At 40.8% G+C, this 15,631-nt stretch overlaps 1 protein-coding gene across 4 annotated transcripts in view; it reads right to left on the reverse strand.

Annotated features, from left to right (window-relative positions):
* Positions 1 to 1,379: 1,379 nt before the first annotated feature.
* The window catches only part of amotl1 (angiomotin like 1), a 148,372-nt gene continuing 134,120 nt past the window's right edge, over positions 1,380 to 15,631 (reverse strand). For 3 of the 4 annotated variants that reach the window (XM_073043315.1, XM_073043318.1, XM_073043317.1), the window contains 4 exons: positions 9,208 to 9,333; positions 7,516 to 7,772; positions 2,879 to 3,055; positions 1,380 to 2,121 (listed from right to left, as the gene is read on the reverse strand). In XM_073043315.1, coding sequence (XP_072899416.1) covers positions 2,018 to 2,121; positions 2,879 to 3,055; positions 7,516 to 7,772; positions 9,208 to 9,333 — 664 coding nt within the window. In that variant the 3' untranslated portion in view covers positions 1,380 to 2,017. The remainder of the gene's footprint in view (positions 2,122 to 2,878; positions 3,056 to 7,515; positions 7,773 to 9,207; positions 9,334 to 15,631) is intronic. The other variant, XM_073043316.1, reaches the window with a different exon arrangement.

Here is a 15,631-nt window from a genome sequence, read left to right on the forward strand (position 1 = left end):
TGTGCTTGGGTTTTCACACACATTCAGAAAACACTGGGTACTGAAAATAATCATGGTCAGTGACACTTTATAGATCATCACAAGGTCTGCTAATACACTCAATCCTTAAATTATCATAAACCCTATTCCTGAAAAACAAAGCAACCCTTTCCTTATGTCTGCAGGATGAACGGGTCACATTTGACAATAAACATGATCCTCTATTTTCAAATAACATAATAAATTGACCTATGGAAACTGAATGCTGCCGACATCCATCTTTTTCCATGGTAGATAAGAAATAATATGCTAATTTATACTGACATTTAGATTAATCATGATAAAAACAGTAAAATAATGTCTAAAACATTGCAGTGTTTGGAGATAAATTAATTCTTCCATCTCTTCATGTTTTACTTATATGGAATTAGTTAATCTATCATCAGGTTGGGTAAGTGCTGTTGTAAAATGTACAGCATTAGCATTACGTTGCATAGTGATGGTCAACAATATCAATGACTCGATTATTTATCAGTAAGATATGATATGGTTACCCTTCTGGACCCTGCCTTTTTCTCCCCCCATCTTTGAATGGTATTACATGGACACTAACGCTGATATTTTTAAAAAGATTCTTAAGATATACACTGGAAAGTTGCTTCAGTAGAGTCACAGATCATAGAACATTACAGCACAGAAATAGGACCTTCAGTCCATCCAGTCTGTACCAAACTATTAATCTGCAGAATTCCATACCCTTCCCAACCATGAGTCTATTCAATTTCACTTAATTTTGTATACCTCTATCAAATCTCCCCTCACTTTCCTACCCTGTAGGGAATAAAGTGTTAACCTATTCAACCATTCCCCATAACCCAGGTCCTCAAGTCCCAGCAACATCCTTGTAATTTTTTTCTGCACTCTTTCGACCTTATTGACATCTTTCCTGTACATAGGTGACCAATACTTAAAAATTAGGCCCCACCAACATCTTAAACAACTTCAATGTAACATCCCAACTCTTGTACTCAATTTAATTTATGAAAGCCAATGCGCCAATTTTTTAAAAAACGATCCTATCTACCTGTGACACCACTTTCAAAGAATTATGGACCTCAATTCCCAGATCCCTCTGTTCTACCACATTCCTCAATCCCCAACGGTTCACTGTGTAACTCCTACCCTGGTTTGTCCTCCCAAAGTGCAACATTTTACACCTGTATGTATTCAATTCCATCTGCCACTTTCAGCTGGTCTAGATCCTGTTGCAAGCTTTGATAATGAACGCTCCTTGTTCATCATTTGTTCTAAACCTAACACATTGTATTTTTAGATAAAGTACAGAAAATTTTATAAAGTAGACAAAGTGCAGATTTACACAATGCAACAGTGCAGCCTGGTGCCTTTTCAATTGTCTTTTTAATATCTCAATATTTATACAATTGAATGGTCTATTGAAAAGCAATAAAGGTGCTACTTTATACAGTCTAGCATGTACACATGGTCATGTATTCAGAAGTGCAAAAGAGCCACAAAACATTGATCCACTATGAATGGAAGAGAAGTGCATAGATATACTACAATGAAACATGTTGCCCAGAGTATTGTATTCCTAGCTCATATCACTTGAGCTGAACAGATCCATCAAATACATTGCAACAATAAAAAACTGCCCGCCCCATACTTTCCATCTCATCTACTTTCTTCCTCTTTGCTCTTTAAATTTCAAACTTATTTACACCACATTACTTCTGACATATGTGCCCCCATACTTTCCATCTCATCTTCTGTCTTCCTCTTTGCTCTTTACACTTCAAACTGATTTACACCATATTCCATCTGGCATATGTGCAGACACGCAAACAATTTCACAATTTCCCAGAGACAAGTAAATCTATTTCCAATACAGTGTCCATCTTCTTTGAAAACAATTCTTCACAACTTCTGAAGACCCATATATTTGTGATTCTTGAGTCTTTAGTGCAAGCTTCAAACATCCATAGACTGAGCAGCAGCAGTAGTAGGCAATATCCTGTTTTTAAATGAGGATTTCTACCACATCACCATCAAGGTCAGGTTTGTAGGAAAAGCAGCTACTTCTTCCTTTAGTATCATATGACCGGGTATGCAAGCTGGAAGCATCTGCAGGAGAGAAGGGAAATATTATGACGAGTCAGTGCTTGGGGGTGGATGATTCCCCTGTTGAGTCTCAAGCTTAAAAGGCACTGTCAATCCCGAAGTGTTTTGTAAGTCTTATTAAACATTGTTTTGAAGACATTATGCAATTGTGTCAAAATACCTTGAAGGCATTATATATTTTGATGATGCCTTGGAAATTTTTGATAATTTCTCCCAGCCAAAATAAAAGAGGTTTTCTCAACAACTTTTAAACTTTAATGTTTTAATAGACAGAATTTAATGTATGCCTTCCAGAACATTGGAATTAATGATAATCATTAAAATTATTGCTACTATACTGTTTATGTTCACCCAGATACTCTTGAATATAATTAATTCCAATCCAGAATATAATCCTACAGATATTATTTGTTTCGTAGACTTGCTCATGTGGCCGTTATTTAAGTGAAATAACTGACAAGCAGCATCAATAGGCTATTCAAATACGTCTAACAGGCTTTTTCTTTGAATGCTGTCCTGACCCAAAATACACTCAAAGACGTATCACCAAATACCAAATCATGAGCCAGTCTCACTTTGTTTCCTAATCATAGGAAAACACGGAAATGGAATCCGTTGAGCACATAGTGCCAAAAGTGATCTCTAGAAGGATCGAATACCATTGTGTTAAAGTTTAAAATTCTGAAGAAGTATAATGTTGTGGAGGAGGGCTAGATCAACTTTATTAACTATCACTTCCACAATGATCATCCTTCCTTACCTGACTTCTCAGCATTGCTTCGTGCCGATTTAGGTCTCACAACAGGGCTGCTGACAGGGGTTGTGTTGAGCCGCCGCCTTCCATGGATAGGAGCACTGCTAGGTCGGATCAATTCAGGACTTTTATCTGTCTGGGTACTGTTGTCCTTACTGCCAGTCTTACTGTGTGTGGAAACTACTGGAATTGAAAACACATTTGCTTTAAGTGGGGAACACAAAATGATTTTCTTAACCATCTTTAATATTAAGCATCTCTGTGAAATGTAGCTTGATTAGGAGTTGGCTGCCTAGCAGCTTTATTTGTTTGCACGTTTTAAATTAATTTAATATTAAAAAAATCTAGTGCTTTCCCAGCATATATGTTGAATAAACCCTTTTCGGGCTTCCAGCCAGGTACTGATATCAATTTTTACTGATGTTTCAATGACAAACTCTGCCATCTTCATCAGGGATGATGTCTGGTCATGTCTAGTCCAGTTGTATATACCCACGTTGTCCAACCCTGATTGGTTAGTCCTCATCCAATCAGGTTTCTGCTTTCCCACCTTGTTTACAATCGAATTCCAGTTCTTACTTAGATAACAGAGAAATTGGTGGTAGCAGAACATTGGGTTCGCAATAGCCACATGATTGATTTTGATGGCACAAAACTACTGTGCCAAGCCAATGACTTTTGGGACCGCCTGGTGAAGGCAGCCGTTGAAATAAAACTAGAGAAAAAGAATTAAAAAAAAGACGAAGGTCTCACTCCAAGTAAGAAATGGAATTCAACTGCAAACAAGGTGAGAGAGCAGAAACCAGATTGGAGAGGACTAATCAATCAGGAAGGACAGACAACGGGGGTATAAATGCCACCAGATTAGACGTGCTTAGGCATCATCCCTGATGAAGATGGCAGAAGTTTTCATTGATACATTGGTTAATACTTGTACCCAGCTGGAAGCCTGAGAAGAGTTTATTGATTCAATATAAGTAAATACAACAAATATGGTTATGTTTAAAAGTTACCTGATAGGAAAATCTTTACCAACTTGCACATTTGGTAGAATTGGGCAGACTGAACAGCTTGAACATGTAGATATTAAGGAAGAGGATGTGCTGGAACTTTTGGAAAGCATCAAATTGGATAAGTCGCTGGGACCGGATGAGATATACCCCAGGGTACTATGGTAGACGAGGGAGGAGATTGCTGAGCCTCTGGCAATGATCTTTGAATCATCAATGGGGACAGGAAAGGTTCCGGAGGATTGGAGGGTTGCGAATGTTGTTCCTTTATTCAAGAAAGGGAGTAGAGATAGCTCAGGAAATTATAGACCAGTGAGTCTTACTTCAGTGATTGGTAAGTTGATGGAGAAGATCCTGAGAGGCAGGATTTATGAACACTTGGAGGTGGTGTGCCTCAGGGATCTGTTCTGGGACCCTTACTCCGTGAGTTTTATAAATGACCTGGATGAGGAAGTGGAAGGATGGGTTAGTAAATTTGCTGATGACACAAAAGTTGGAGGTGCTGTGGGAAGTCTGGAGGGCTGTCAGAGGTTACAACGGGACAGTGATAGGATGCAAAACTGGGCTGAGAAATGGCAGATGGAGTTCAACCCAGATAAGTGTGAAGTGGTTCATTTTGGTAGGTCAAATATGATGGCAGAATATAGTATTAATGGTAAGACTCTTGGCAGTGTGGAGGATCAGAGTCCATAGGACACTCAAAGCAGCTGCGCAGGTTGACTCTGTGGTTAAGAAGGCATCTGGTGTATTGGCCTTCATCAATCATGAAATTGAATTTTGGAGCCAAGAGGTAATGTTGCAGCTATATAGCTCCCAGGTCAGACCCCACTTGGAGTACTGTGCTCAGTTCTAGTCGCCTCACTACAGGAAAGATGTGGAAGCCATAGAAAGGGTGCAGAGGAGATTTACAAGGATGTTGCCTGGATTGGGGAGCATGCCTTATGAAAACAGGTTGAGTGAACTCGGCCTTTTCTCCTTGGAGCAATGGAGGATGAGAGGTGACCTGATAGAGGTGTATAAGATGATGAGAAGCATTGATCGTGTGGATAATCAGTGGCTTTTTCCCAGGGCTGAAATGTTTGCCACAGGAGGACACAGATTTAAGGTGCTGGGGAGAAGGTACAGAGGAGTTGTCAGGGCTAAGTTTTTTACTCAGAGAGTGGTGAGTGCGTGGAATGGGCTGCTGGCAATGGTGGTGGAGGCAGATACGATAGGGTCTTTTAAGAGACTTTTGGATAGGTAAATGGAGCTTAGAAAAATGGAGGGCTATGGGTAAGCCTAGTAATTTCTAAGGTAGGGACATGTTCAGCACAACTTTGAGGGCCGATGGGCCTGTATTGTGTTGTAGGTTTTTCTATGTTTTGAATTTTCAGTCAGTGTTCATGGATGAAGAAATAATTGTATGACACTTCTATGCTTCCATGTTAAAACTTCATTCCTGTTGCCACTCCATTCGTGAACTTTACTCATGTTGTCTTACAGCATGGTGTGCTTGTAACAACTTGGAGCTTAATGCTATCAAGACAGTGGAAATGAGGATTGACTTCTGGTGACAACCCCCTACATGATGCCCCTTGGTTAGGCTGTGCCTATGATTGAGTTGAATTCCTGGGGACTACCATTACAAATACACTGAACAAGCAAGTCATACCCATAACTAAGAAAACCCAGCAGAGATTGTTCCTCCTATGCCAGTTAGGAAACTTAATATCTCAGAGTGTATCCTGATTAATTTTTACTCAGCAAGCATTGAGAGTGTTGTGACCACTTCTATCCCCGGTTGGTTTCCTGCCAGTTCCTCCCTCTTGAAGTCCAGGGTGCAGTGAATGGTCCACTCAGGGGAGAAGATTATTGGCTTTCAGCTACTGACTTTAAAACACCTGCTCATTGTCAGAGCAAAGAACTGAAAAAATTACTGCTGACTCCCCCCATCCTGGCATTCACCTATTTAACAAATTGCCATCAGGGAGAAGCCACAAGTCCCTCACTATTAGGACTACAGGACATCTCCAAAATTTCTTTCCTGTAGCTTCTCAATAAAACTTGCTCAGGTGTAATACCCTAACTGTCCCTGCACAACACATGTTAAATGCTCTTTCCTGCTTGGCTTGTTCTGTTGATAACTATCGAGTCTGTTCATACCTTCACATTTATTTAAGTTTGATTATTAACATTTGTACATGTGACTATTCTGTTAATGGTTGACTGCTCACGGCTGTTTGCACTATTGTCTTGTAAATTGTTGTTTGCTGTTGTGTTGTGTGTTATGGTATTGTCCCGTGTTTTACACTTGGCACCGAAACACCATCAATTCTGGTATGTTTCACATACTGGCAATAAAGAGATTTTGAATCTGATTCGCTCAAATTGGCGGCAGGTACTGCTAGAGCATTAAACAAAATAGATATGGAACACACTCTTAGTGAGTGAAAATCTGTATTACTTCCCTTTTATAGATTTGACTGCTGCTGTAACCAAAGATTAGGATGCTTCAATGAAAAGCCCTTTATAGAGATGTACAAGGTAAAAATTCATAAACAGGTCACAAAAAAACACTGCAAATCGCTAGGTATGAAAATATAATATTGTAAAGCTTAAGGAAAAGGTTTCCTCCATTTCTGTATCAAGATTATAAAACTATAATTGAGTTACAAATAGTGAATATGGGATAGTATTTTGAAGATTTGAATGTAGATTTATATTCATTTAATTGGCATAATCTGTCACAAGCTTTATGATTCAAAATTTCACTTTTGCAGTAGTTGCTTAAAATAACCATGCTAGTGATTTTGTGTGGTATAAAACAATTACTCAGGTAATATCATGGCTTGGGAGAGAGCTCTAATTCTGCAAGTTTTTCCTGGACAAGTGATCAAATATTCTTTTTCTGACAATGCAGAATACATGGACTTAATTGTCCACTATAGGCAGGACTGGCCAAATAGCTATCATTGAACAATTATGACTCACGGAACTGGTGCTGCTATTTGGTAGAAGAGGTGGTTGACACCCCAGCATCAGTACATCTGTATCCTATTATGATTCACTGCTTCAGGGATAGAGTCCCAAACACTGGGGCAATCATTCTAACAAAGCATATAAATGTATCTGAATCATAATGATCAAATTATTCCATTGTCAAAATCAATGTTAACTGGATTGTTTATCACCTATGTTTTTCTGCTGCAAAGAACTCAAGGAGCACTGACTGGTACAGCTAGCGTGTCTGTAGGCGAGTGGTAGAATCTGGGAGATATGATGGAAGTATGGGAAAATGAAACGGGATTAGTGTTGGATTAGTATAAATATGCGCCTGATCAGTGCAGACTCGGCCTGTTTCCAGGCTCCATGAGTCAATGGCTCGATTTTAATGGGAATTTCAATTCTTTGCCTGGCAAAGAATTCCAGTCATATGTCAGCAGATGGATCTCCATCCATGTATTGCTCACAGATTTTAAGCACTCGGGTAAAAGCAAGCAGCCTAAGCTGGTTGATATATAAGTTTTTAAGGGGGCACGAGCATCTGAAATGTTCTTATCAATGGGCCACTGGACCCATTGCAGGTCAGGGTCACCATTTGGCCGGACTTCAGATGGCCTGAGTATATCGGAAATGGGAAGAGCAGATACTCACCTACACTTCCATTCCAGCCCTTTTCCTCCTTTTTCCCATCTGCTATTTGAGAATTGCTCAGAGATGTCTGCCGAGAATGCAGCCCAGATATAGTGGAGATAGACCTGCCAGTCCTCAGAGATCCGGTTTCCGGCTTTACTATGTCTTTTCTAGATCGCTGCTGGAGCACTTTTATCATGGCATCTTTCTCAATAAGCTGTGCATGAAGGTTTTTTATTCTGTTAGAAATGCAGTTGAATCCTGTTATCTCTGCCAATCTGGTGGAAATAACAAAACATTTTGATTATTAATTACGTAGCACTGGAAAAAATGTCACTCGTACTCATTTTGAAGCTGATTATTCCTTTCCACTCCTGAGGATGCAAAGTTAGTTCAATGGGCACAGATGTATTATTATTTCATGTTATTATCCTTCAGGACTAAAGAAAAATTTCCATTTACACCTTCTCCCATCTGCATCTCTCTTGACTATTTTGGACTGTATACTATTGTTGTTGTTCCTTGCTGTTTTCTTTAGCATTTTTGTCTGTGTTTTTTGTTTACAAGGCTGTGTCGCTGGCTTGGTGCTTGACACAACACAGATGGAAAGTGTGCAAGCAGCCGGCAGGATTTGAACCTGGGACCACTCGTCTTGAAGTCCGGTGCGAATGCCACTACACCACCGGCCGGCCAGCATCTTCACATTGCCCGTATTTTATTAAGAGTTTGCTGGTTATTTGACCTTTCCTGTGATTGTTACAACTCTTAGTCATCTCCCTTCAATCCACTTTCCCCAATCTACTCAATGTCTTCAGGTTTTCTTCACAAATTAACTGCTGTTTATGTTCAACATTTTCAATCTGCAGTTATTTTCCACCACTTTAATGTTCTCTTTATATAATACTGAATATCTAAATTAATCAGTCTCTACCTATGATAAATCCAAGTTCAAAATCGGGAACATTACAAATATCACCAACCATCCAATCCTCATTAATCCAGTAAATATGCTACTCAAAACAGAGGTAACTCAATTGTCAGACGTAATTACAGAACGATATGCTCATGAAAAATAATCTGTTTTAGAATATTCCAAGTGCAAAATTAATTTGCAAAGCCACATTTTTAACATCTGTTACCCTTTAAGTTTCTTCATGGAGTGTCTGGGGTTCCAGTCCTGCTTTGTAGTAAATGCAAAGTTATTGTGCATGCACAAAGAGTTGTTGCCATGAAACAAGCTGGTTTGCCTATGCGTGTATAGCTTGTGCCTCACCTGCCCCAAAGACCACCAGCTGATAGAACAGAACAGTGTCCATGAATCAGTTGTTTAGAATTTGTTCATCTACATTCCAAGGTTTGTCAATCAAATAAATGAGGAAGAGGTAGTTCATATCATCCATCTTGTCTCATTCATCCATATAACTACTGTGCTCTAAAATCTTATTTAAATTTGACAACTAATTCAAACCTTTAGTCTCCTTGCTTACTTTTGCATTCGATATCTGTCATCCCTATAACCATCACAGATACCTTAATTATACTGCTGTTAAAAGTATTCCACAGTAATTTAAATCTCTACTGGTGGGATATTCTGAGAATAAAGTTATAGTATTTTCTTTCATAACTGTGGTTATTAAAGAAAACTCAAAGATCATTTTGTCCAAAAAACAGCAAATGATGCAGTTTGATCTTAGTTGGGAAGATGAAATGTACCTGTGCTCTGTGTCTTGGTATCTCTGATTTGACTGCATTCTCTCCTCCTCCTCCTTCCAGCTTCGTGCTTCCAGTGAACTGTCATTATAACTGCTGTTTGGTGAGTGATTTATTATAGTGGTGTCCCTGGTGACACAAGAGAAATTTCAGTTCTTCCAACTGTTCAATGAACCTTTTATGCATTAAACATTCAATTCAGTATTCTTAACGCAGTCAACACTGTCTGACACACAGATGTAATAGCAAACAGGAATGAGAGGTGTGCAAGTTTAAAAGAGGTAGAGGCAACCTTTACAAGAGGGACAGGTTGCATTTGAATCAGAGGACGTCCGAATGCCCTGGTGAGGAAATTAGTTTTTGCCACCAGTAAGGGTTGACACTGTATTGGCACGGGGCTGAGACTCAAACAGCAAGGTCAGTGAGAAGATGAGTGCATGCAGCAACCGAAGACTGCAAGCCTGGCAGTCAGGATAACCTTATCAATAGTAAAAGAGCAGATAGAACCACTGCTTTAGATTGCATGCATTGTTATACACATAGACTAACAGCTAAAGTGGATGAACCAAGGGTGTGGATTGCCACTGAGGTATAGGGAATAGGATATCGTGGCCATTACAGAAACATGGCTGAAGCAAGGGCAGGACTGGCAGCTCAATGTTTCAGGATACAGATGACTTAAGCATAGGGAGTGTTGCCTTTTTGATAAGAAGGGGTATAACAGCTGAGCTAAGAGAAGATATTCTTGAGGAATCATCTAACAAGGTCATTTAGCTGGAACTTAAAAATATGAGAGATCACCTTGCTAGGGCTTTATTACAGAACTCCAATAGTCAACAGGAGCTTGAGAAATTGCACATAGTTATGAGAATAGCAGGGTAGTGCCAGTGCGAGATTTTAATTATCCCAATATGGACCACCCAGAGTGTGAAGAACCTGAATGGGGTGGAATTTGTGCCATGCGTCCAAGACAGTTTCCTCATGCAATAATGTAATATATAGAGGAACCTACTCAGGAAGGAGCAAAACTGGACCTCCTCTTAGGGAATGAGGTGGGCCTAGCAACTGAAGTGGCAGTTGGAAGCATTTTGGATCCAGTGACCACAACTCTATCAGTTTCGAAATGGTTAAAGAGAAAAGGTAGAACAGGTCCACAGGTTAACGCCCTGAATGGGAAGAGGGCCAACTTTGAGGGCAATAGGCAGCATTTATTTGGGATCTACTAACTGACTCTATTTAAAGGCAAAGAAACAGTTGCCAAGTAGGGAACTTTTAAAAAGGGTTATGTCAAGAGTCCAGAGCAGCTCTTTCCTGTTAGGGTGAAGGAAAGACATTCTAAGTTCACAGAACTATGGGTGATGAGATATCAAGCCTTGATCAGGAAGATTAAGGAAGAGTACACCACTCTTTGGCAACAGGGTATGAATGAATGCCTCGAAGAATGTAAAAGGTTTAAGACCAGGCATAAGAGGGCAATCAGGAGGGCAAAACTTTATGTGAGATGGTATTAGCTACTGGCAAAGTTCCAGAAGACTGGAAGGTAAAGGGGCTAAAGCTATTCAAGATGTGTAGCAAGGACAGATCAGGGAACCTGACATCAGTTGTAGGGAAGTTAAGAGAGGGAATTTTAGGGACAAGATCTGCATCATTTGGATGGTTAAGACCTGATTAGATAGATAGATAGATAGATAGATAGATAGATAGATAGATACTTTATTCATCCCCATGGGGAAATTCAACTTTTTTTCCAATGTCCCATACACTTGTTGTAGCAAAACTAATTACATACAATACTTAACTCAGTAAAAAATATGATATGCATCTAAATCACTATCTCAAAAAGCATTAATAATAGCTTTTAAAAAGTTCTTAAGTCCTGGCGGTAGAATTGTAAAGCCTAATGGCATTGGGGATTATTGACCTCTTCATCCTGTCTGAGGAGCATTGTATCGATAGTAACCTGTCGCTGAAACTGCTTCTCTGTCTCTGGATGGTGCTATGTAGAGGATGTTCAGAGTTATCCATAATTGACCGTAGCCTACTCAGCGCCCTTCGCTCAGCTACCGATGTTAAACTCTCCAGTACTTTGCCCACGACAGAGCCCGCCTTCCTTACCAGCTTATTAAGACGTGAGGCGTCCCTCTTCTTAATGCTTCCTCCCTAACACGCCACCACAAAGAAGAGGGCGCTCTCCACAACTGACCTATAGAACATCTTCAGCATCTCACTACAGACATTGAATGACGCCAACCTTCTTAGGAAGTACAGTTGACTCTGTGCCTTCCTGCACAAGGCATCTGTGTTGGCAGTCCAGTCTAGCTTCTCGTCTAACTGTACTCCCAGATACTTGTAGGTCTTAACCTGCTCCACACATTCTCCATTAATGATCACTGGCTCCATATGAGGCCTAGATCTCCTAAAGTCCACCACCTTCTCCTTGGTCTTGGTGATATTGAGACGCAGGTAGTTTGAGTTGCACCATATCACAAAGTCCTGTATCAGTTTCCTATACTCCTCCTCCTGTCCATTCCTGACACACCCCACTATGGCCGTGTCATCAGCGAACTTCTGCACATGGCAGGACTCCGAGTTATATTGGAAGTCTGATGTGTACAGGGTGAACAGGACCGGAGAGAGTACGGTTCCCTGCGGCGCTCCTGTGCTGCTGACCACCGTGTCAGACCTACAGTCTCCCAACCGCACATACTGAGGTCTATCTGTCAAGTAGTCCACTATCCAATCCACCATGTAAGAGTCTACTCCCATCTCCGTTAGTTTGTGCCTTAAGATCTTGGGCTGGATGGTGTTAAAGGCACTAGAGAAGTCAAGGAATGTAATCCTCACAGCACAACTGACCCCCTCTAGGTGAGAGAGTGATTTGTGCAGCAAATACGTGATAGCATCCTCCACTCCCACCTTCTCCTTATACGCAAACTGAAGAGGATCGAAGGATTATGAATAGTCCGCATGGTTTTGTGTGTTGGAGGTTATGTCTGATGTATCCTTTGGAGTTCTGGAAGAGGTAACTAGCCAGATAGATGTAGGCAGGGCAGTGGATGTTGTCTAAATAGACTTTAATAAGGCCTTTGACAAGGCCTCGCAGTGGCAGGCAGAGTTGAAAGGTTAGCTTGCATGGGATTCAGGAAGAAATAGCCAGGTGGATTTATATTTCGCTCAATAATAGGAAGCAGGAGTGATGATTGAAGGTCAGTTGTTCAGCTGAAGGCTTGTGACTAGTGGGGTGCCCTCAGGGTCACTGCTGGGATGTCTAATTATTTAAGTAAATGATTTGGATATGAATATACATGGCATGAACAGCAAATTTGCTGATGATATTAAATTAGGGGGTTTGTTGATAGTGAGGAAGGTAACAATGAATTGCAAAAAGATCTTGATCAGTTTGGGAGATGGGCTGAGGAATGACAAATAGATTTCAACTTAGTGAAGTGTAAGTGATGCATTTTGGACTTTTCAAACCAGTGTGAATATCAATAGTGTGAATGACAGTGCACTGACCAGTGTAGTGGAACAGAAAGACAAATGCAGTTGGCTGGAAGTTCAAAGTTCCAAGTAAATTTATTATCAAGATACATTTACGTAACCATATACTAGCCTGAGATTCATTTTCTTACAGGTATTCACAATAGAACAAATAAATACAATAGAATCAATGAAGAACTACACACAAAGACCATCAAACAGCCAATAAGCAAAAGAAGAAAAATATGCAATTGCAATAAGTAAATAACACTGAAAAAATGAGTTGTAGAGTCCTTGAAAGTGAGTCCACAGGTTGTGGAATCAGTTCAGTGTTGAGGTGAGTGAAGCTATCCATGATGGTTCAGGAGTCTGATGGTTGAAGTGTGAAAGTGGCCACAAAAGGAGACGGTGGTGGGAAAGGTGTTTAGCATGCTGCCCTTCATTAGTCAGGGCATCAAGTTTAGGAATAGGGACATTACGCTGCAGTTATGCAAGTTGTTGGCAAAGCTGCACTTGGAGTATTGTGCGTAGTTTTGGTCACCCTGTTATAGGAAAGAGGTTGTCAGGCTGGAGAGGGTGCAGCAAAGATTTGAGGATGCTACCTGGACAAGAAGCTCCAAGTTATAGTGAGAGATTGGTCATGCTGGATCTTGATTTCCTGCAACACAGGAGAATGAGGGGTGACCTCATAAAAGTTTATAAAATCATAACAGTTATGGGTAAGGTGGACAGTCATAGTCTTTTCCCCACAGCTGGGGAGTATACAACTAGGCAGCGCCAATGCAAAATAAGAGAGAGAGATTTAAAAGAAACCTGAGATGTAACCTGAGAAGATAGCAAGTTCTTAGAATGAGCTGCCAGAGGAAATGTTCAAGCCAGGTACAGCTCTAACACGCAAGAGGCATTTGGATAGTTATACGAATGGGAGAGGTTTGGAGGATTAAGGAACAAATGTGGGCAATTGAGACTAGCAGGGAGGACGATGTGATCAGCAGTGACCAGATGGGTCAAATGGCCTGTTTCCATGCTGTATTACATTGATTCTGACTATGACTTCAATTTATACTGTATACATCATTCTAGTTCTGGTGGATTCTGGAAGTACACTTTGCAATGGTAAAATAATAGATATTAGCAGAATGTATTACTAAAATTAAACAAAGAAAAAGAATAAGAAAGATCAGACTGAAAGATTGGACTAGGCAATTTATTTCTCCACCCTGCAACACAGCACAAACTGTAATCCAGAAAAAACCCAAGCCACAGAAAAACCTGAACATGGCTTACATTTCTCCTTTCTTAGTTTAGTCAAAACAGCGTAAAGTCCCAAACCTAGTACTGAGGGGGTCCATATACTTTTTTGAAAATGCTCAACAGTCAAATCATTATTTTATCTACTTTAAACATTTACACTTTTTTTTGTCCAAAACATTATAGTTTCTTTGGAATTTCTCTAACATTCTTTGCAAAGCCACCCCCTGTGTACACAAGCAAATAAAATGGGACTACGCTATACGATTGGAATCAATGGTAAGCTCCATACTAAGACTGAAAAACAACCAATGTGCAGAAGAAGAGAAACCCGAACATTTGGATTGTGGTCAGCTCAGCTCTTTTTTTAGACTATTTTGTCTTCATGTCAGCAAGTGGTAGCAGTGTGAGCTAGACTTCCAACTTCCACCCTGCCCTCAAATTTACTTGGTCCATTTCCAACACCTCCTCCCCTTTTTCAATCTTTCTGTCTTCATCTCTGGAGACAGTCTATCTACTGATATTTTTATAAAGCCCCTGATTCTCACAGCCACCTGGACCATACCTCTTCCAACCAGTCACTTATAAAAAATACCACCCCCTTCTTTCAGTTTCTTCATCTCTGCCACATCTGCTCTCAGGATGAGGCTTTTCATTCCAAATATAATGAGATGTCCTCCTTCAAAGAAAGGGGCTTTCCTTCCTCTACTATCTCCACCTCTCACCCATATCTCTTCCATTGTGTGCACCCCCTGCCCTCAACCTCATCTTCCTGCCGCTATACCAGGGTTGCTCCTGTCCTCACCTACCACCCTACTAGCCTCTGCATCTGGCTTCTCCAACAGCATCCCACCATCAAGCACATCTTCTCCCCCACCCCCACTTTCCACTATCTGCAGGGATTGCTCCCTATGCAATGCCCTTGTCCACTCATCCCTCCCCGCTGATCTCCCTCCTGGCATTTATCCTTGCAAGCAGAACAAGTGCCACACTTGCCCCTACACCTCCTCCTTCGATATCATTCAGGGCCCCAAAAAGTTCTTCCAGGTGAGGCAACACTTCTTTTGTGAGTCTGTTGGGGCCAAGTACTGTATCTGGTGCTCCTGGTGTGGCCTCCTGTATATCACTAAGACCTGATGCAGATCGGGAGGCTGCTGCACTGTGTACCTATGCCCCATCCACTAAAGAAAGTGGGATCATCCTGTAGTTACCCATTTCAATTCCACTTGCCATTCCCATTCTGACATGTTAGTCCATCTCCTTCTCTACTGCCGTGATAAGGCCACACTCAGGTTGGAGAAGCAAGATCTTATATTCTATCTAGATAGCCTCCAACCTGATGGCATGAACACTGATTTCCCAAACTTCTGGTAACTGCTTTCCCCCTTCACTGTTCCTCATTCCGGTTTCCCTCTCTCACCTCATCTCCTCTCATAGTTTCACCTATCACTTACCACCTTGTACTTCTTTCTCCCCTCCTCCCATCTTCTTGCTCTGACATCGCCCCTTCCTTCCAGTCCTGAAGAAGGGTCTTGACTGTTGACTGTTTACTCTTTTCCATAGACGCTGCCTGACCTGCTGAGTTCCCCCAGCATTTTGTGTATGTTGCTTAGGATTTCCAGCATCTGCAAATGTTCTATGTTAGTGTTAACTACAGACTTGGTCAGCAAGTATATGAGGGTCATGATGTGAGCAG

Source organism: Hemitrygon akajei, chromosome 4 (genome assembly GCF_048418815.1).
Source record: "Hemitrygon akajei chromosome 4, sHemAka1.3, whole genome shotgun sequence".
In the NCBI taxonomy this organism is placed as follows: domain Eukaryota; kingdom Metazoa; phylum Chordata; class Chondrichthyes; order Myliobatiformes; family Dasyatidae; genus Hemitrygon; species Hemitrygon akajei.